Source organism: Alligator sinensis, unplaced genomic scaffold, assembly GCF_000455745.1.
Source record: "Alligator sinensis unplaced genomic scaffold, ASM45574v1 scaffold476_1, whole genome shotgun sequence".
Taxonomy (NCBI): Eukaryota; Metazoa; Chordata; order Crocodylia; family Alligatoridae; genus Alligator; species Alligator sinensis.
This window is the reverse complement of record NW_005842444.1, coordinates 130,166-153,616: the sequence shown is the minus strand read 5'-3', so window position 1 is coordinate 153,616 and position 23,451 is coordinate 130,166. Positions and strand designations below refer to the sequence as shown.

Here is a 23,451-nt window from a genome sequence, read left to right as displayed (position 1 = left end):
AACTTACCTTAGCTCACGTTGGCCTTTGTAACACAATCTAACCTCCCCCTAATGTTTTTGAATGTCTGTACTTAGTCCTAGTGTTCATTATCTCCTGTTCAGACAGCCTCTGGCCAATGGCTCCTTAAAGGATTATGAGGAAATTATTTTCCTGACAGAGTTATAAAGTCCCTTCATTACTGTGCAATTAAAAAAAGATGTGCTAATCCATTCTTTGTTTGGTAATTGTATCTCAGTTATGTTCTCTTACATTTCCACTTGTATGATATCATTGTAAGGTCCTCCCGCTATAAATACTAGCCTATTATCTATAAAGAGTAACATAAGCAATTTTCAGCTGTGAGAGCATACAGCAGGGACATTCACTGCTAATGTAACAAGTAGCCCCTTCTTGCCTGCACCCATTTTGTGCATTTCTGTTTCCTTCTGAGTACTGGCAGAGACCTAGCACATTCATTGCACGGCTGTGGCAAGGCTCAGAGCAAGCCAGAAAGCTGAACTGGCTTTCTGGAGGAGAAACCTAAAAACTACATCTACATATCAATTGAGCTAAGTGTTACTAAAGACGCCAAAAAACCTAAAATATCCACGTCAAAGACTGTAAATATATCCTGGTGCTAACCTAACTCACTGTCCCCAGTAACCTTTGATCTTGCCTACCTCACATTTTTTATATTTCTCACAGTGCATTTTTATATTTCATCTGTCTCAACTTTACCATGGCATTTCATATTTCATATTTTTAAACCCTTAAGGAATGTACTCCTTGTAGAAGTTACACCCTGGACTATTGTTAAAAACTGAATTGAAATTGTAATTGTAAAGTGATAAAATCTGCTATATTGGGCTGGTCCCCTGGGTGAATGTGAATATGTATGAATCAGTAGATAATTGAATGGCAAAGCAAGAGCCTTGGGCTATTAATTGACAATAGCCTAGCCAGAGGAACTTACCATCACAAAACTCTACAAGCCATTTTAAGCTAATCAAGCCACCTGAAACCTGCAGCCATCGAATCAATCAAGTCAAGGGTGGACTCCCGAAACTGCACCACTGGGCAAAATCCCCAGCGACTGTGACTAACAGCTGTCACGCACTACTTAAGACCCATATGGGACAGCAACCTCCAGACTCGGCAGCCAAGATGATGCTGGGGGAATCACACGAATCTGCCAGAAAGGGATAAAAGGCAGCGAAGTGTGGCCCTCAGTGGCACCCCCTCATCCAGCACCTAACCTACCGAGACAGAAGGACAAGCAGGAGACCCCCTTCTGGAGATCCAGACATTGCCCTGAAGGAAACTGACCATCGACAGCAGACTCCAGCGCCCCGGATAGGTATAAACCAGCATCGGTGCTACACTACTATTGTAGCAATTGTGTGCGAGCATGTGTATGCACGTGTCGGTGTGTGTTAAGGTGGCCAGTACCCCTCATAACTCAAAGTTTGCACGTATCATTTTATTGGTAAGTTCACATCCCATACAATTGATTAAAATTCATTATGATCCGGTGAGTTGGTCTTTGACGCCAACACTATCTAGTGACTAGGTTAACTCCAAGCTCAGTTTCTACTTAGAGAATAGGATGAAATTAAGGTTATACAGATAGCCTTCATTCTGGCGTTTCCTAGCTTTTCAGTGAATTTGTTATTTAAAACTTCTCTTAACAGAAGTTTGATTCTTTTTGTTTTGGCAAGGGTTTTTGTATATTTAACCCCCCTCCATCTATCGCATGCACTTCATTTAGTTTGTTTGTTTTTTTAAAGCAACTGAAGAAAATAATTTCTTCATATGAAACTCTACTGTATCATCAGTAAAATGGGAACTTTTCAATCCAGCAGAGAGACCTCTGAAAATTGAGATAACCAAAGTAACTAATAACATCAAACTGGGGAACATGCTGAACTTCTATAGGACACATGACAGGAAGTAAAAGGGAAGCAGAAGGGAGGGCATGCCTACACATGTTAACAAGGCAAAGCAATAAACTCCGGAACTTAGCATGCTGGAATGTATTGCTCCCAGGTGCTGCATTTACACATGCACCTGGGACTGGGCAGTGGGCCCAGGGGTCAGCTTGCCAGCCCAGGGCTGCTCAGACCTCACTCAATGCACTGCAGAGGGGCTGCCTGGGGCTCAAGGGTTCTCCAGTGTGGGGCTAGCCAGCATGTGTGCTGCTGCAGAGTAGAGCAACTCTGCAGCAGGGTAGTACTTGTAGAGCTAATTAGTCTACTCTACAGTAAATGTCTTGTGTAGATGCTCCTGAAAAGGCAAAATACAAATGAAGGAAGAGTAACAAAAAAAATTATTCTACTCTCTCTCAGGTTGTTGGGCAAGCTTTATTATTCATAACATGAAGTTATAAAGTTACACACTTAAAAAGGGGTATGGGACTGCAAATGGTTTGAAAGCAGCAGCACTATGCAGACCAGCCAGTAAAAGTAAGGTATACTTCCTCATGGTTCAGATGTATATTTGCTGATAGCAGCAAAATTTTTACACCTGGGTCCTATTGCTGTAGTTCTGGGTGAGGAGTGGAGACTGAGTTACAAACCCTTCTGCCTGTACTTGCTCAGAGTCTTCCTCTCCTTCAGCACAGCATCCTTTCCTGCTTCTGAGCCTTTTTTAATGCCCTGTCCACATCCTTGGCCAAGTTAGCGCATACTCAATGCAGACAGAAGATTCAGGAATGTTTGCTACCAGTCTCTAACAATCCTCTCATGAAACATGTGCAAATAATATTTTTCAGAGACCAGCAATTTGGTTAAAATTAGGTGAATTTTCATGAAAGCAGCAAATAGCACCTCTCTGTCAAAACAAATCTCCTGAAATTTCTTGCAGGGGTTTGAAAATTATGGAGACCCTAAGTCATCTAAAATGGTTGACACTTTCACAAAGAAATTCAATAAAAGACAGCTGCCCATCATAGAAAACAACTGCCTGGATAATTTAAGCTTTGCAAAGTAATAAGCAACTGAAATCTGAATTGTACCGCAGGCAAACAAACTAAAGACGTCTTGGCAAACAACACTTACAGTGTACTTCCCAGTGTTCACGTCATTCAATATTTGGTCCTCCAGGTAACTTAACTCACCAACTTTCATCCTCACAAGAGATACATTACCACAAATAGCCACTTTTCTTCTGAGTAAGCTGTTGCTCAGACAGCCCGAGATACCTGGCACTCGCATTTAGTTGTCAAACCTGTTTAAGTTCCATGTTCCCTTAACTATTTATGTTTGCTATAATTATACAATGAATGTATGCTCATAAAAAGAGCTGCATGGTTCCCCAAAGACTTGAGTATGTTCTGTAAAATACTGGTAATTATGGGGGGTGGAGAGGCAGGAGAGTAGTCATGGTTCTCAAAATAAATCACTCTTTCAAGGACCATGGCCTTATGGTACATTAGAAGTAAAATAAATATTCATCAAGTTAGCATTTCACAGTCAGTTGCTGACTTTATGAATGGCAGCAACAGTAGAAAGGTTAGAGTGACCCTACATGCTTTTGCATATTTGCAAGTCAATGTGCTGACCAGAGCAACCTGTTGGATGCTAAAAGTAAAATGTGGCTTGGATAACAAAGTTACAAGCAATGCTTGATTGAACTTCACCGCGCTGCAAATAGCTTTCTCCATATTTTCGCTGTCACTATATAATGTCAGTGTCATAAGGTAAAATCACAGCAATTGCCCTGATGTTGGAGTTAAATAATACTGTTTGTGCAAATGTCCTGACAGGCTCAGCACAGCTTGTCCAAGCACACAAGTTGCCTGAGAAGTGTTGTCTCATAGTTAGGGCATAGAACAGGAATTTGCGAGTCCTGTTAAATGAAGCTTCCTGGTATGAGCAACAAGATTAAGATATCCATATTTCAGCTTGCCTGTCTTTACGATGGGGATATCAGCAGTTTACTATTTGGGTACTGTGAAGAGAACATAACTGACAGCGCACATTCTCAGCTCCTTGGATAGAAGAAAGCTCTAAAAACATGCTTAAACTACTGAAGAACCTCTGCTGTCTTAAGGCAATCTGGTTCTGCATGGCTATTCTAATGTCTGGGCTTCCTTCTCCAGCTCACAGCCCCATCTTCCCTTAAAAATAGAAGGATAATAAAAAAACTTTCCAAAGAGCCAAGGAAAGACTACGGACCAAATCCTATTCCACCTATTCAGTGTCTAAATGATACTCAAGTATCTAAGGGCATTTGTACACAACACAAGGGGTTAATTATCCCTAAATTGAAGTTGTGGTTTGTTAAAAACAAGGCTTCAATTTAGGGAAAAGTAAACCCCTGTGTTGTGTACACCTGCGTCCACCCAATCCTTACCTATCTCTCTAGCAGTGGGGAGGGGAGAGCGAGCTGCTGGCGGGCAGAGTGGTCCCTGAGCTACCCGGGGGGCGGTGGGGGGTAGTGGTGAGACTGGTGCTTCCCTCCACAGCCGCGGCAGCCCACCCTGCCTAATCACCTGGCTCGGGCAGTCCCAGGGGGTACCACAGCTGCAGAAGGAAGCACTGGGCCCCTGTGCAGCTCAGGTAGGCAGGCTCCAGGGGAAAAATAAATAAATAAATCAGGCTCGCCACTTTTTTTTCCCCCCTTCTGTAGAGCCTGCCTTCCCAGGCTGCTGCCAGCCTGTCTGCATGGTCTGCTTGCACAGCCACACGGAGCCCAGTGCTTCCCTCCATGGCTGTAGGGTAGGAAACAAACTCCTCGGAGGTGTTTTAGTTTGCAGCACCCCAAAGTCATTTGTTGCATCCCAAAGTCACGCCGCCAAATGTGTTACAGAGGCTGGAATTAACACGCAATACACCGCCGAATGTGCAAACAGCAATGCCATTAAAGCAGTGCAAAAGGCATTTAACCCACTTTAAACACGCTTTAAAGTGTCGTCTACAAACGGCCTAAGGGTTTATCTGTGCTGCGTACCCAGAGACACCTGCTTCTGAGCATGCCTTGCCCATTTACTCCCACTCCCACTTGCCAATCCCAGAAATCTCTCTCATTTGCCAATCCCTGCTGCTTTGCTGGGTTGGGCACATGTGAGCAGAAGCAGGTGGGTGAGTCATGGTTAGTAGGTGGTGCCTCTGGCAGCAGTGGGGATGGGGTGTAGACACCTTAAGTGTAATCATCTTCCACCATGCTCAAGTCCCTGAAATACCATTTATGCAAAAAGGTGGCTGCTAGTCTTCCTACTTCCTGCTTTTTAGGGCTTCACCTTAAGTCTAGGACAAAAGCACTTTACAATAGTAGCAGGGATGTTAACATTGTGGTATAGGACTGAATTTACAGCTGAAAGCTAGACTAGGATGTGGCCCCCTAGCCATGTTTCAAGCCAAAATAGGCCCAGGACTGGAAGGATAATTCGGGTATCGGTGATTCACTTTTTGCTGAGACACCTCAGGGGAATGTTTAAATGTAAAGGCTGTATATGCGTTTGCTAAATCCTACAGCAGACTGCTTTTCCCTTCCTTTCCTAATGTATTTTGGTTGGATTATACTGATTCTCCCTATGCCTGAAGAAGGGTGTTTGTGCCTGAAAGCTTGCAAAGAACAATTTTTCCAACTATTTAGTTGGTCTAATAAAATATATCACATTTACCCAAAGAACCTTGTCTCCCTAGACATAAGACACATATTCTCCCCACAGAGCACCGTGTTGCACCATTAATCAGTACACAGATTGGGCAGAAAACACTTTCCCAAATAAACACCTTGTCTCCAACCCAATAATGCAACAACTGGGCTTCAACCTTCTGCAGAGCACGTGGACAACCCTTAATAGGATGCACATTGGACATGGTTGGTATGGCCACCTAAGGTACAGGTGACACCTTAAAACCTCGTCCGGCTGCAACTGTGGAAACCCTGACCAAACCATGCAGCACATAACATCATCTTGGCCCAGATACAAGTTTGAGGGTAACATCCTGGAGCCGCACTCGCTTTCCAGCTGGGCATTGGTCTGGCTGGGGAATTTGGAATTAAAACTGTGACTACAGCTCCTGCTCCTGAAACCATACAAAAGAAGTGCACAGATACTGAGCAACAGGCATGCCCCTCCCACCCCACAGCCACTAAAATTTGTATTTGCTTCTCCCTGCACAAAAATGACATAATAATACATTACATAATTTTGAGACTGAGAAAAATATTCTTAAACAAACTATTTATTGAAAAGACTATATTTTTAATGAGACTAAGCGAGGAGGGGAGAGATAAAGCTTAGAACACAACTTCAGGTTGACCAGCTATAAGCTTGCTAACAGCAGTCAGAACATTAAGCAGTATACTTCAGTTTTCTAATTTAGATATTAATGAGGCAAACATTAAACATACAAAGGCGATAACTCTGTTCTTCAAAGTTAGGGGTGCTCACTGAAATCAAAGCACACATGCATTCGGGGGAGAATCTAATCCTAATTATTTATGAACAGTAAAAGTTACACACATAAGGTAGAAAGAGATTATGCTCTGCACAATTTCTTTAGTTCTTCCATACTGAGAAAGGAAAAATGTGTCATGGTGGCAAGAACTGATAAAAGTGATCCCCAGTCTCTCAAGATGCTGGATGGGGGCTCACTGAGAATTTGTTTTTTTCATCTCCAAGGGTGGACAATCATTTCCTTCAAAACTAAGAAGCTCCAGTCTGTACGCACAGTTCTCACTCATTATGGCCTTTAAAAATATAATATTGCCTCCCCCACCCCCACCACACGCGCGCGCGCGCACACGCACATCAGGTTTACCTTGAATGGATGGTGTTTTGACACGCACAGAATTCTGATTCCTTGTTGTAGTCAAATTTGGGCTAATTTTTGCCTAAGGCATTAATAGGGTCAAGCTGGTTAATATGATATAAAACTCTGTGTATAGAACAGGGGTGGGCAAAATATGGCCCGCAGGCCAGATCCATCCTGCCAAGGGATTTTATCTGGCCTGTGGCAGGTCCCTTGGCCCCTCCTAGCCCAGGCGCAGGGGGCAGCCCAGGCAGTTGCATGTGCAACCGGTCCCGCTGCCCGCCAGGCACACAGCCGGGTTGGGGTGGCACAGCTGGGTTGGACTGGACTCCTCTTCCCAGCAGCCCTGGTGGTGGTGGCTCCTTCCAGCTGCTGCTGCCAGATCACCATTGCTGGACCCAGCCCCACCACCTAGGCACCCTGGCCTGTCTGACCTGCTAGGGCTCTGGACAGAGCAGGCGGGTGGGGTATACATGGAGACCGGCCCAAGACCCACATAGGCAGGGCATGCTCAGCTGGGAGGATGGGAAAGGACTGAGGGCGGGCAGGGAGCAGGGTCCAGAAGCAGGATGGGTGAGTGGAGCTGGGGCCAGAGCTGGGATTGTGGAGCGGTGACAACATGGGGTTAGGGCCCAGGGCAGAGCCAAGACCCACTGCTCACACGTCCAAGACAGGTGCTGGTTCCACCAGGAGGGGCATGCAGGGAGTGGATCGCGGCTGTGCCCCAGGCCGCAGCCCTGCCTACCCATCCCCACCTGCCCATGGCCCCATTCCATCGGCCTGGCCGAGTGCACTGCCCACGTGGGGCCTGGGCTGGTCTCCATGGGGACCCTGGGATCACAGTGCAAGGCTGAGGCCTGGGGCAGAGCTACTTAGGGAGTTTTGGTGAGCTGTTGTGGGCTGAGCGCTGACTTGGTCCACAACAGCTCACCAAAACTCCCTAAGTGGTCCTCTGGCCCAAATAATTGCCCACTCATGGTACAGAAAGTCACCTGGTATACTCCCAAAATTTCTGTGACAGAAGTTTTGATAGTATTAAATACATACAGTAGATTATACACAATTCAAGTATTTTTTAAAATTATGTCTGTAGGCAAGCCCATACATATCCATCACCAGCTAGTGATGAGCAGCATCATATGATCCACTCCAATCAATAAAACATGCCAGATGTATCTGTCAGCCTCCTACCTTGGCTCCATCCACACTGATAATCCGATAGCTGTTTCTTGTGCTGTCATAGAAGTAGGAAACAGTTACAGCCTGCTTGCTTGCAGGAACCCAGTTCTTCTTGGTGCTGGGGTCAATTTGGAAGACATGTGCTCTGGTTGTGAAGATGGGCTGTTCTCTGGAATAGGGAGGGACAGGAGAAATGGATGCATGAGCTTGTGGAAGATGAAATGTAGAAATCTGCTCTTGATCAAACTTGTTGAAAAGAGCAGGCCTGACCTTGCAGTTCACACGACAGAAATCCAGAGTTCGGTGGAAAAACCGGCGCAGTAAAATTGCTGAGTCAGCACTCCAGCCTTCTGTACCTATGCTTGGCCATCCATAGTACATTTAGCTTCCTATGGTGACTGACCCTAGCCCAAGGAGGACTCAACAGTACCAGTCCAATTTTTGTCCCCCAGATGTTATAACAACTTGACACCGTTAAAAAAAATGAGAGCCTTTTCTGGCTAAACGGCACCTGCATCTGCTCCATGTAGATTGCTACATCGTTTCCTGAAGATACACCAATTCCTTTCTTCCCAATCATTCAGTCATACGAGTCAGACTCACTGCAGTCTCCTAGCCATTCTATCAGACCAAAGTGTAATTATTTAAATACTGGAATCTTGATTCAGTTTGTTCTATGGATCACCGTAAAAATTTCATCAGATACAAACACAGTTAACCACCCTGGGGGAAGGAAAGGGAGGAGAAGGAGGAAGCTGTATTGCATTTCAATTCAATAAGTTGCATTTATGAGTGAAACATTTGCCTCCACCTCCCAGCTTCACTCCTAAATACAACACTGTTTTCTAAACATTTTTACAGAACAAGACAGTACCATACACAGTGCAGGGTATTTTTTTTTAAAGGTTTGACAGTATAAATAGTGTATGAGAGCTTAAAAGATATACATGTAATTATTTGAACTGAATATTGCAGTTGAGATTTTTTAAAACATTAAAGCAGTAACATAGGTAAATCTCACTTCCAATTTAACTTACGGTATTTGCTCGAATATAAGATGACCCTGAACATAAGGTGACCCCCCAAAATAATTACAGTCTATATATGGAAAATTTATAAATTTATTATAATTTTCCAGATATAGAATCTAAGTACTGGAGTTCTACCTCCCCACACTGTACAACAGGGAAAGCACTGTCTGGGGGGAGGTCAGGTGCCTGCCTTGCTCTCTGCCCTATCCACTTCTTCCCCCTGCAGCCTTCCTGCCCCCCATGCCACCTGCACCCCTCCATCTCCCCACAGCCTCTATCCCTCTTCCCAGTGTCTCTTTCCCCCAAGCTCCCCCCCAGTTTCTGCCCTTTCATTCTGCGTTCCCCCCCCACTTTTACTGTCAGACCTGCTCAGGCTACTTCGTCCGAGAGCACAGCACATGGAAGCTCAGCTCTTGTCTGGTCATGCAGCGGTGTCAGTGCTGCTAATCAGGAGGGCAGGAGAATGAGCTCCATGCTCTCTGATGGGAGAGACCCCATCCCCAGTTGTAGCCGAGCTGCACCTGACAGTAAGGAGGAAGGAAGAGGGCAGGTGAGGGGGCCAGAAGTAGTGCAGATTGGAAGTGGGTGTGGAGCTGTGGGTCTCACTCTAGCTCTGAACTGAGCTCCGGGCCAGTCAGAACCGTAGCAGCCACCTCCTTCCCCTCCATTTCCTATGCGAATAAGACAAGGGGCTTTTTTCCCCAGGCTAATTGAATAAATATGGTATGACTGCCACCTAAGTTTAAATTCTAATTGCAAAGCAAAATCTAATCATGCTTATATATTCCTTTGTGCCCTTAATTTTTGCGGGCTACATGTTTAAAACATAATATTGCATATTACATGATTACACTATTCAGTATGCTTTTATCATACAATGCTTTTATCACTGAATGATATACCATTAGTATCTTAGCTTGCTGGTCATGATACAGAAAAGCCACTGTATTAGAACGCAACCCTTTTTGACAGCCTCATAGTACAGCCTCATTTACAACACAAACTGAAAAGCTGCCCTAAAGAGTCTTCTATAGGTTTGACTGATAATGGCTAGGTGACAATGCTCGTTACTCCTCCCCCACCCTTTTTTAATGTACTCACTTCAAAGCCACCAACCTGTGCAGTTATCTGGTCACATGGATGGGTATTTTTATTAGTGCTTTAATCATGTTCAGTCCCTTTATTTTTCTGATAGTTTATTAGGCCCAGTTATGTTATTTTTGGCTACTTTCAGTTGTTCAAGGCAGGGACCGTCTTTTACTCCATTTGCACAGCACCTAGAGTAGCAGAGCCCTAATCCAAACTGAAGCCTCCAGGTGCTGGCATAATAAAAAAAACCTAATTAGTCATCATCATAAAATTAACATTAATCAATGTCAGGGGCAGGGTTGTAAATGTACTGACATCAAAGCATATCTAATTGCAGAATTATTTCAATAAAGGTAGTCTGATATTAAAAAGCCTAATGAGGCCTAAAAAGAAAAAAAGTGTACAAATGCAAAAATCATGTTTTTTTCCTTGTTAGACATATGCAAAGCTTAATTTTTCAAAAGCTGTCAGATAAAGTTTCTTGATGAAGGGCTGCACTGAGTTCAATAAAACATGTGTGGAAAGAACTGCAAGTACAATGGGGCTGTTACATGTGCGTGAAGGAATGTCATTTACTCCAGGTTTTTCTTCACCAGTAGCATTTTGAGACTGATGCAACATTTAGTCTTAGGTATGGGATTCTGGCTTTCATTTACTATGCTAATATTTTGGCAATCCCTAGCTAGACAAAGCGGGCAGTTCTTTAGGCCATTCCAAGAATACTTTCATCGTACATTATGGAGGCTCAGCATCCAGAACCCCAGAGAACTGTCAGGTTTTTATGTAGCTAGTGAGAGTGAGTCAACCTTCAAGCATGGCAATCGTTTCCTTCACATGAAAGTCCACTGGAGTGTCACCTAAGTAAGCTACTTTAGTTTACTTATAATGGAAGCCAGTGAAGTTTCTCCTTTAACCTATTTGGTTCTTTCCCTGTAAAAAAAAAAAAAAAAAAAAAAAATTTTTTTGGGGTTTTTTTATTTTTTTTTCCCCCCCCCCCCGCCCCCCGACTTACTAAGGAGCTACCGCATATATTTCCTTTTTTGTCTTGCTCTGTTGTTCTGCATTCTGTTATCAAGGATCATTCACTAACTATAATATAATGCCATTTACTTCAAACAACAGTGTCAAGATTTTTGGATTTTTATTATACCTTCCCCTTTCCCCAAACTCTAGACCCATCAGTAATTTCACAAATAAATGCCTGTTAAGTCATCTTCCAAATGCCAGAAAATATTATTGAGTTTCCTGCATCCTCTATGTGTCCTCATCTGTAGTAAACTACGTACAATGCAGGGACAGGCAATTATTTCTGCTAGAGGGCCACTTAACGAGTTTTGGTGACCTGTCGAGGGCCACAAGGGTAGCCTCACCCCTTGACAGCTGCCCTGACACCTGGTCACCATCTTGGGTCCAGAACTCCCACCCCCAACCCCTGACCTTTGCTACTGTAAGTCCCTCCCCTTGCCCACTGAAGTACTCCTTTTGGGAAGGGGGTTTGCTATCTTGGAACCGAAAAAAAATTATACACTAAAAAAATCAAACATTGACATATTTTAATTTTATTTATTTTTCTATTTGTTCAGATTTGTGTGCATTTGCATTGCATATTTAGAGGCAATTGCATAATAGCTCAAAATGAAGTCTTACTCTTGTATATTGTGGGAGGTGGGGAAGGGTGTGGTGTTACTGGTGGCTGGGTATAGGGTTTTACGGGACGGTAGGGGTGTGTGGATGTGAGTGTATGTGGGGTGTGGGGATACATGTGGATGTGGGTGGATGGATATGGGAAGCTTGTAGGGGGTGTTTGTGGGGATGTGTGGGGGTGTGTGGATGGGTATGAGGTTTGTGGGGTGTATGTGGGGTTCTGCAGCCCCCTGGGCATGCAACGTGGCTGGGGCGGCTGTGGCAGGACTGCCTTTCCAGACAGCCCAGGCAGCGGAAGGTCCTTCTGGCTGTCTGCTGCTGGCCCCAACCCTGCCCTACCAGAAGGGACCTGTGTGCAGCCCTGATCTGGCATGCCCCATGCCTGCTCTGGACTTGCCTGTACTAAGCAGCGCCAGCACTGGGCAGAAACTGTTGCTGGGTTAGGGGGAGAAGAGGAGAATCGGTCCCTCCCCCTTGCTGCTGCCAGCGCTTCTTGGTGCAGCCGCCTGGACCCCACACTGGGCTGCCCGGCATCTCTGCCACCTCCGAGCTGCCCAGCCAGTGCAGAGCAGATGCAGAGCAGTCCGACACAGGGTCCAGGCAGCTGCACAGGGAAGTGCTGGCAGCGGCAAGGGGGAGGGGACATTTTTCTCCTGCGCCAAGCAACAGTTTCTACCTGGCGCTGCTGCTGCTCAGTACAGGCGAATCCAGACCAGGCATGCGGGGTGCCAGATCAAGGCTGCGCACAGGTCTCTGTTGGTACCAGGGGGCTGGATCCAGCAGCAGCCTGAACTCTCTAGAAAAGGCAGTCCTGCTCCAGAGCCACCCCAGCCCCACTGTGTGCCCAGGGGGCGGCAGGATGCACCACAGGCAGACAGTGCCTGGGCCAGGCAGGACAGAGGGACCCTCCACAGGCTGGATCCAACCCATGGGCTGTATTTTGCCCTCCCTGATATAATGCAACAAAAATGGGAAAGTAGCTAGAAGAAGCAGAAGATACTGAGAATGAATTACAACATACAGTGAAAAAACATAAGGAGAGATAGGAAGAGGCAGACAGCAAAAGAGAGAAAATGGATATGGAAAATAATGCAGAGGAAGAGGCATTCTTGTTCACTATATGTTTTGTTTTTTAATTGGAATGAAAAAGGTGGAGGGGACGATTCACAACTAGTGAGTCAGATTTGATATACATAGAAAAGGCCAAATTTTTCTATCTATTACACCAACAATATGCTTAGCTTCAAAGGGTATAAGGCAGAATAATTTAGTCCCTTATAACTTAATTTTAAAGGCATATTACATGTCTATTTGTTATATTTCAAGTGCAAATACCCTGCAATTGACATCTAAATAAAAACCATGCAGTTACCATCTAGAATAATAATGTGCAAGAAAAAGATCTGTTTTATTTCAGTAGGCTGCAGTGTGTAGTTGTTGGATTATGTGTGACAACCTCTTAGAGCCATATACCACCAAACACATCTCACTGAAGCAAAACATACTTGTATTTTGTACCCAACATCAACAGCAGCAGCACTCATTCCTACAATAAAACAAGGTCTTCAAAATCCATTTACTGCTGGGTTTCTGTCTTTCTGAATCTAAACCCTTTCTGTGTGATCAGATATTACTTAGGGCACAAGGATCCACTGTCTCTGAATAATAATCGTATTATACTTCCATAATTTAACTAATCTACAAGGAGAAGTTGTTGGCCTATCCTTCAGTCCTCACACTGGAGGGCCAGCAGACTGCTTTTTGTTGGGTTCCTATCCTTTGACTTGTCTTGACTGGATAGTCCTGCCAAAAATTAAACCTCCTGTCAGCATAGGTCTTTGAGCTGCTGGAACACACAAACCTCCTCACTCGGTCAAGGTACAGGCCCTAACAAAGGGATTTGTCATCTTTGGCTCCCGATTATTCAGAAAAGAATAGGTGTGTTTACCGAAGCCATGGAGTCCTTTTAAACTCCAGCAGAGGCTGGGGACATCTGCAAATGTCCAGGTAAACCTTGAATAGCACTCCTGTTTTCAGACAGCCAAGTCCTTTGTTTTCTAGGGCTTTCCTTGTCCTGTTTCAAGACTAATGCAGATCACAGCTTATCTTGGCCTGTAATAATCACCCTTGCCAAACCTATTTCCATATAAAAATTACGGCATTTTCATTTCAAAATAATAGCACTGAAAGGACACAGCCTTATTAATATGAAACAAAAGAGGCATAATAGTCTGGTACTCTAGCTCAGTGGCTCTTGGTTGCGGTTCTCAGGCCATCAGTGGGCCACGAGTGTGGAGCCAGAGGGAGAGGGTTGGCTGATCCCTCCCCAGGCCCTGAACAGCATCACATTGAAATGTCACACTGGTCTGCATGTACTGCTTCCTAAATAGGAAGGAACACAGATGCCTTAGTATAGTGCTGAGGGAAAGCTAATAAGCTGTGCAGGTCATTAGTTTCTGCCAAATTAGCTCCCATAAAAAGTCAGATACCTTACTTCTGGTTCCTGAGGTCATGCAAATCACTTTGCATTTAAGGTGGTCTGTGGCATCAGAAAAGTTTAGAACCACTGATATGTTTTATCTTTAGCACAGTCGGAGTCATTACAGTACCAGACATGAAGCTATACCACAGGAGTGGCCAATTGGAAGCATATATGCCACAAGTGGCATAGAAAGCCTGTGTGTGTGGCATGCAGCAAATCGGGGAAGGAGCAGGCAGTACAGGGACATACGAGGCATGGAGCAGACAGCAGAGCAGCAGACAGAACAGTGGAAGATGACTGGAGTGGTACTGAAGTTTCAGTTCTGTGGCTGGCACTTCCAAGGGGGGCACAAGTGCTCTCAGGGGGTGTATGTGCACCCACATGCACCCCCTACATGCTGCCAATGCCATCCGCTATATATTTTCTCTTCATTGTTGCCAGTTTAATTGTGTTGAGCTCACAGTTTTCAATTTCCCTGAACTGCAGCAATGCTACTTTTATTCTGCATTCAATTTTTTACACACAGAATAATTATTCTAGATCAATGGTTCTCAACCTTTTTTGTACCAGGGCCCATTTGTAAACATCAATGGTCAGTCCCGACCCTGTGCCCCTCACTCCCAACCTGCTGGCCCCCACCCCCAGGTCCCCAGGGTGTGGGACAGGGAGTGGGTATGTGAGGCATGGGGAGACGCCAAGAAGGCTCAAGCAACCCCTTTCAGGCTGGACCTCTGCCATGGTTTCCCACATTTTTCTCCTTTAAAGGAGAATCCATTTTTTAAATTTGTTCGCGACCCTTTCATATATTCTTGATGCTCACTTTTGGGTCACAACCCACAGGTTGAGAAACGCTGTTCTAAGTCATGTTTTTAATGTTTGGTATCTGAAGGAAAAAGATCAACAGATTTATCATCAGTTCTGAACTAATTTTTATGTTGTTTACAGAAAAAAACCAAAACATTTGCTGTCCACTTCATTTGTTTAATATATTCATTCATCTAAAAGAAATACTTGGCATGAGTGGTTCTGTTTTCCTAATTTTACTTATAGCTCAGTTCTTTGTAGCACACACCAGAAGGTAAATTGGATGCACATGTGGTTTATTTTAAGTCTCCCTTCCTGCTCTATGGAACAACCTAAAGAGTTTTCTGACCACTTGTTTTGTGTGTGTACGGGTAAGAATTTTTATTTATCACTAGCAGAAGATAAATATTTCCATTTGTGGATAGCAGTTATTTGGAATAACATGAACAATGTCCATACAAATGGAATTTACAACAAAATTACATTATGCCTTATTTAACTGCACCCCGAAGAATTATGAACCGCATGCTCTATGGGATATTAAGTGACTCAACTGACAAACCTGTATCAAATAACCACTATTTTTCAAGTATTTCAGGTCACGGACTTGAAGGCCATCTACCCTCCATGCAATCTTGCCTATCAAGTCTCTCCCTGGTCTGCCTCCCTAGTTCCTGGCTATCAGCCCTTGAATAAAACCCCAGAATGGCTCTATTTGCAATTAGGTATAAGAAAACAGTAGTGAACACTATGGAGACATAACACAGCAGCTCATTATAAGTCACTTTGCCAAAAAGTAGGTGTTCTTCCATGAGAGATGACCACAATCACTTTAACTGTGCCCTTTGTTGGTGAACTGTAAAGGAACAAACAAATAAATGCAAAAACAGGGGTAGCGAAGTACTAGTTATTTGTGGATGATTCCAGGACTGCTACCATTTCCAGTTCACAAGAGTCTGATGCAAAGCATCAGCTAGCATTGCTAGCATGATTTTATAGCTGTTGTGCTAGTAGATGCAATTATGTGAAAATCTCATTTTTCATTAAAAGAAAAACATCTATTTCTAACCATCCTGTTCTTTTAAAGAACAGTTTAGAAAAATATCTGAAACTTTGAAAGTAAAGAAAACTGAGGCCAAAAACTTCTACAATTTAAAAAGAAAAATCATGAATTCTAAGCGGGGGAAAATAAAAAAAAGTAGCATATTTATGTTAAATATGTTTTTCCTTTTTAAAAATAATTATTTAAAATGTAATTTGAAAATTAATATGAATACCTAAACTTGGTAAAAAATGTTATGTATGAATGAGTCCTCTGCAAGTTTTTCAATTATATGAAAAATTGAGGGAAACTTACTTTACCTTCTGAGATCATCTCAAGTTCTCAATTGCTTTATAATGTAGTGCCTTAAGTATCTTTTATGTCCAGTCTATAATGAAGTGATTGCTGGTATTTAGAGTTTTCTAAATGAAGGTACTTCATTTCTATTGTGCAGAAAAAATATTTTTGTCTTAATTATTTGTTGTTTTTGGTTTAACTAGGTAGTGCAGGGAAAATATTTACTGCATTTGGGCCAGTTTGCTTATAGTTGAAGAAACTGGGAGTTATAAAAGCAGGAACACTTGTCTTCCATGCTATACATAAAAACTCAATAGGAGTAGATGAGAGCTATTAATTAAAAAAAAAAAGCTAGCCAAAAAACCCCATACAACCTGAAAGAAATGGATAAGGGTTTTCAACGTATTTTGATACCCAACATCCTTAAAACATGCTAGATGCCTAACAAACAACTATTAGGCACCTGGCTGCACCTCAAAGCACCTATATGCTTTGGAAAACGTGACCCATATTGTCCAGGAACAATCCAACAATTCACTAGTTGCAGTTAATATTTCATGTTGTATTAGATGTAAAACATGTTTTGATAAACATTACTTTTAATGTCTAATAAAAGATATCACTTTTACCCAGAGAACCTTGTCTGCTTATATCTTTAGACCAACACACCTACAACCTATATACTGTTTAATGTACTGAGCACATTATGTAAAAGATCATAGGATCACAGGAAAATAGAGCTAGAAGGGACCCTATGAGGTCGTGCAATCCACTCAAGTCATCCCTGAATTAACCATCCCAGTCAAATGTCTGTCGAATTTGCTCTTGGAAATTTCCAGGGATATTCTGTGCCCTGGGGAACCATCAGATGACAGGTACAGGGTTTCATGGAGCCATGTCCCAAATTGGGACCTAAATGACCAGAGCCTTTTTCACTCAAATACTGAGTACCAGTAAGACAATTCATGAGCTTGTCAGCAGGATAAGGGTTTGTCTGCAAAACTAGGATCCTGGGCAACATAATACATAGCAAACATTTGTCAAAAACAATTACACTTGAAAGTTTCCTTGCGATCAGATACAGTCAATCTAAAATTCCTAGATTAAGAAAGTTCTCACCTTGATACTGTACAGTTACTTACATTTTGTTTACACTGACCAGTGGACGGTTTTGTATCAATAGTGTATGTGGCAAATGGAAACATATTAAAGTAGTACTTTTATTGCTATTGTTCATATAATTTACATCTTGAACAGAATTCATCTCTCAAGGAAGCATCTAAGTAGTACTAGAACATAGTTCTCGTGTCAGCTCACTATCTCCATGCACGTACAGACACACTTACACGTTATGACAGCTCCAAATGATTTGAGAGATGAGGATTTCCACAAAAAATAACATAGTAACACAAATCCAACTGGTGTGATACATACTCCCTTTGTCATTGTAGCACAAACTTGGCAGGTTTTGTGGCCTGAGCAGGGGCCACCACCCCTGCAGTTTTCAGCCCGCTGCGCCTTAACACACACAGGGTCATATGTCACGAGTTTTGCCTGTCAGCAGCTTGGGGTGCAGTTCCCCTCAAACCCCTGCACTTATCTCCTTGCAACTTGGCAGGCTTTGTGGCCTCAGCAGGGGCCACAACCCCTGCAGTTTTGACCCCTGTGGTGTAACACATACACGTGACGTGAGTTTTGCTTTCAAGAATTTGGGGTGCGGGTCCCCCCCCCCCCCCCGAGCCCCTGCACCAATCTTCTTGAAACTTCACAGGCATCATGCTCTCAGCAGAGGCTACCACCCCTGCATGTTTCATCCAAATCAGACAAAAAACAACAAAGTTATAGCTATTTCATTGATTACCCATTATACCCTATGACCAAAGCTTCAGAGCCGCTTCAGCTGGATCAAAGCGGGAACCTGGTCCAGAGCTCCGGATCGGATCGCTGGCATCCAAAGTGGCCGGATCTGAAGCCAGATCAAATAGCTGACTACTCGCACAGGCCTAGCTAACAGCATATCAGTGAATATACATGTAGCCAACATAGCAAAAAAACAGAGCAAACACATACCACACTTCAAAAGTCACAAAATTATTTTCTTAATAAAGATTTCTGGCACCTGAATCAAATGCTAGTTCTGCTACTTAGCATCTGGATAAAATTGTAACTGCTGTCTTGGGGACTTATTTTAAAAGAAATGTGAGGGACAATAGTTCACTGTTTTAAATTTCACGTGGAACAGTGAGAGAAGGAGAATTAAGGAGCCTTCAAGAGAAATCCACAAAGAATGAGTTTTTTTGATGATACACAGTATCCAATAGGCAAAATAAAGGCCTCCATGTTGCATAAGATCCTGCAAATTTGAGAGTGCCAATTCCCAAGTATGCATGATTTGTAATTCCATCTATTAAAAGATAATAGTCAGATCTGCTGGAAAATAAAAGGTGCTACATTTTTTAACCATCTGCTTTTCAAAGTGAAAACACACTAAGTGTATTCTGATAGCAGTTACTGGTACTACTATGTATAAAAATCACTTCCTATTGCCTCAGTCCACAACCTTCTTGCTATTTTTTCTTTCCCTTTTCCTCACCTAATTAGACTTCATCGTTGTTTTCAAGTATTTTTAAATGATCACTTTTGTAAAAAATGTAAAAGCAAAACCTAATTCATCCTCCATTCCTCTCTCTCATAAAAATATGCTTAAAGAAATTAAAGTTTGCTTCCCCACATTCTGCAGCAGTACATAGGGAGGAGGCAAGTTTAGACAGATTTATTCTGAGGGAGAAATTAAATGAAACAGATGATCACACAGGTCAGATTCACTAGGTACTGGCTAACTTGGCAGATGCGTAATGATATTTTAAAGCCCTTCAAAACCCAGCTCAATAGTTCAAGTCAGCCCCTGGTCAGTCATAACAAAGACACTACTATCCACTGCTTTTGATGGCCTACACGAGGCCAAAGACTGTACATAAAGAATAACTATGTTCTCATCTGAAGAAGTGACCCTTCCAGGTCCAGGGAGAAGCACGTCCGTGTAGTAATACCACAGGGAATTCTGAACCGCAACTGCTGTGCATCTACAACCTAACTAAGCCAGCGATGCATAAGCTTGTATGAGCTCATAAGTATCTGATGAAGTGAGGGCAGGCTCCCAAAAGCTTATGCATCTCTGATTTAGTTAGTCTACTCTATACGGTGCATCTCTAGCATGCCTCCTGCCTGACTTCAGACTAACAGCTGCTAACTATTCCTCTCTGCATCTATGGACTTCCTTGTTTCCCAAGTGCTGTACAGATACTTTGTTCATACTATGTTCATTTGGTCCTTTTTTTCCTGGTATGTGGGCTTTTCCTTTAAGATTTATATTATATGATTTAGCAATGTCACCATCTGTTATGGTTCCTTTCAGGCAGTTACTTGTTTAGGGACCTGTGTAGTAGATTTTTAATATAGGAAGTAACTATTTTGTGCAAGATAAATCATCTTCCATAGTACAAAACCTATAATTATACAAAAGATGTAATTATAAGGAAGTGACAGCAGCACTGATAAAAGTACATCTTGATGCAGCCACTTTTTGTCCAATAAAGATGACAAAAATGGGCTTATAGAAATCAGTGAGCAGGGAAATGTTTCCTAATAGACGTCACGTGAATTTATTCTTCCCTAATTGAAATGTCTGCTGTTCATGGTGAAGCAACATTGCAAGGAATGTTTTTTGAACACTGGACTGCATTTCCTCCAACTCAGAAAATGTCAAATACACAAATAAACTGCACCTACTCTTCAAAAGTACATTACACATGCCACTTGTGCTTGCCTAATTCCTAATGATAATGCACGCAACCTTTGAGTCAGAAATACATAAGCAAAAAACATAATGTAATTTTAAGTAAATACAGGTTCTGAAGTGGCTTCCTAATTTATTTTACTTGCATCATTTGCGTTCCCGTAGCACCCAACAGTCTAAATCTGGCTCTTATCCAAAGCACTACACAAAAACAGAGAAACTTCAGTCCAGCATCAACCTACTGTAGAAAAGCCAGCCCCATCCAGTCCCATTTATAGATAAGCTGGTGCCATTTGAAAGCAATAACATCTTCTTCAATGTTTTTATTATCTGGAAAAATTAGAAAAATATGACTGACAACCTTTTCTTGCCATTTAGCCTGAATTGTACAGCATTTTCCCACTAACTGCAACACTTGCAAAAGTCAGGATACAAATTTAATTAGAGGTACAGGCACGATAAATCCTTATACTAAACCTGTACTACACTCAGATGTACCATTTCTTTTCCATGATAAAATATCATAAGAACCTAGACTCAATGGACCACTAATTCTGACATATCATTTGCCATTTCTGATCACAGTTCTACAAACTGCTGCAAGTGAGCAGAATGTGGCCTATGTAAGGAAATTTGCTGAAGTCACCTGGGCTCTCTCTCCATGCACAATGAGCCACAGGAGTGGAGCCTACAGTATTAATTAACAAATCACAATACTATGTACAACGTCTGGCCAGATAAGCTGTTTGCCCATGCCTGACTATAAGAAGCACAGGTGTTTTCCTTTTATTAAAGTTTGTTTCAGGAAAATGTCAGAATCTTCTAAGATGAAATCACTATTAAGATTTACACATTTACTTCTGATGGCTCCCACGTTCTTCAATTTAACATTTCAGCAATTTGCACAGAAGTTTTAAATGAAGAAAAAACTAAACTGTTTTTCATAAAATAACATGTAATATTTTAGGATTATTCTGTTCTGACCTCCATGATCACTTCTTATCTATGCAACACTGCCCAGCACAAGTAGGCTTCGACTTCAAATTCCTTCCTTAATATTTATGCATAGATAGATATAATAAAGTAAGCAAACAGATCTTCTAGTCAAATCACTTTTAAGTTCTTCTCTCTTTTTAAAAGAAATTCTATATTTGTGTGAAAAATATAAATAATCCAACCATACATTGTACAATACTCTGCAAGCCAGTTTTGTATACCAACTGCCTTGCATAACTGTTCAGCTGGTGAACAGCTGTTCAACAGCAGCTTCTATGTTTGCAACAGACTGCCCTACCACAGTGGGATGGCAACTTGTTCAGTGGTGCAGCAGGTTAATTCATCAGCTTCTGTCTTTTTGGATACTTCAGTCTCAAAATCATAGCAATGTGAGGCTAGAAATGATCACAAGAAATAGTTGGTCCTGCCCTGTGCTCGGAGGCAGGAACGAGTATACTGAGACCCGCCCTGAGAGATGTTTGTCTGATCTGGTCTGAGAAAGTTCCAATAAAAGAGATTCCATAACCTCCCTGGATAGCCTGGTATATTCACCACCCTTGAAGTTAAAAAACGTTATCGGTATCCAACCTAAATCTTCTTTACAGCAAATTGAGCTGATTTTTTTCTTGCCCTGTGTACACTGAACATACAGAAGACAATGATAAATTTGTTCTGTAAAACCAGTTATTATATCGTAGCTAACTATTGTGTCAAAGTTTTCCTGCATGAAACAAACCTAGGTTTTTCAACCCTTCCTGATGAGGTCGGGAAAACATGACCTTCTGTTATAGCCGCTCTCTCCAATTTACCTACGTCTTTCTCGAAGTGCAGTGCACAAAACTTGAAAGCGTTCCTTCTGATGTCTCACAGAAGAGGCCCAATAGTGAATAATTACTTCCCATGTCTTACATTCCTGTTAATACACCACAGAATGATGCTTTTCTCTTTCTGTAGCAGCACTGCGGAGTTGACTGAAACTTAGTTTGAAACATTATAACCCCAGACTCTTTCCTGCAGTATTGCTGCATAGTAGGGCTGTGTGAAGCTTCAGGTGCTGATTCAATTCGGAGGAGATTTGGCCCGATTCGGTGGCCAAATCTCTGAATCCTAATCGAATCGGGAAACCAATAAAAAGGTCTGAATCGATTTGGAAAGCTTCAGAGATTTAGGCAGTCCCCACTTGCCACTGCAGGGAGCTGGACCCAGACTCCACGCTGGTAAGTAAGGGACGGGGGGCTGGAGGAGGGGGGGAGGGGACCATGGAGGGACTCCCACCAGGCCCCATCCCCTGCCTGCTCCCCCAGCCCCCCAGAGCACCCCCTGACCCTTGCCCGCTCTCCCAGCCACATCAATGGCTGCCCCACTCGGCCCCAGCTCCCAGTTATTTAGGAAAAAAAAGGCAAACAAAAATAAAAAGCCCTGCACTCACTGGCTGCTGCAGCGGCCATCGGGGCTTCTTGGGGTGCGTGGCAGAGCCCCCCACGCAGCACAGGGCAGTGGAGGGCAGCAGGGATCGCCCCCCCGCCTGGCAGCAGCCAATGACTGTGGGGCTTAAAAAAAAAAAAGAGCCAGGATGCTGGGGCCAGATGGGGCAGCCATTGGCAGCAGCGGCCAAATCTCTGAATCATACTTGGCCGAATTGATTTGGGACAGTGATTAGAATCACCAAATTGAAACACTGCCCCCCACAAAATTGGCCGAATCAGAATAGAATACTAGCCACTTCACACAGGCAGTCAGTTTTGTACAAGTTTCCCTTGCTTTATGCTGTACATGTGTTCCTGGAAAATGGCGCATAACATGAATTTGCATAAAGGGAACCCACTTTACAATGTAACAAATCGGGATATGTTCTAAGACCTTGACTGTACTGATCCCCAGACCCATTTCTACCACTTGTACAAGGCAATTTTGGTACTCGCCAACAGCAGAGAGGGGTAGGAGATAAGCTAGCAGGACACTTAGGCATCATAATGGAGATGGCAACTACAAAAACACATGACAGAGACAACAAGCGAGGAGCACAAAGCCATACAGGAGACTATATTTTGGTGTGCGTAACTCGCGCAATGCACTGCACAAAGCAGCTGACTGTGGACTTCCACCACACCAGTCGTATAAGAGTGAATTTACCTCGCATATACGAATTATTGGTATAAAAAGGGTCATTGCATAAGAGCGAATTCACACATACAGAACCCTCATAAAGCGAGGGAAACCTGTATTCATGACCTTGATTGCTCTTCACCAAAAGATAGTGCTTTGCACTTTAACTACATTTTATTGATCTCTGATCTTTCCTTCAAATCAAGTTTATTTTGCATTCTGTCGCCAAAGTACTTGTAACCTC

The 23,451-nt window shown here is 42.9% G+C and overlaps 1 protein-coding gene across 2 annotated transcripts in view; it reads right to left on the bottom strand.

The window, feature by feature from the left end:
- HOMER2 (homer scaffold protein 2) overlaps positions 1–23,451 on the bottom strand; it is a 100,393-nt gene that overhangs the window by 53,403 nt on the left and 23,539 nt on the right. For both annotated transcript variants that reach the window (XM_006030396.2, XM_025212096.1), the window contains exon 2: positions 7,933–8,089. In XM_006030396.2, coding sequence (XP_006030458.1) covers positions 7,933–8,089 — 157 coding nt within the window. The remainder of the gene's footprint in view (positions 1–7,932; positions 8,090–23,451) is intronic.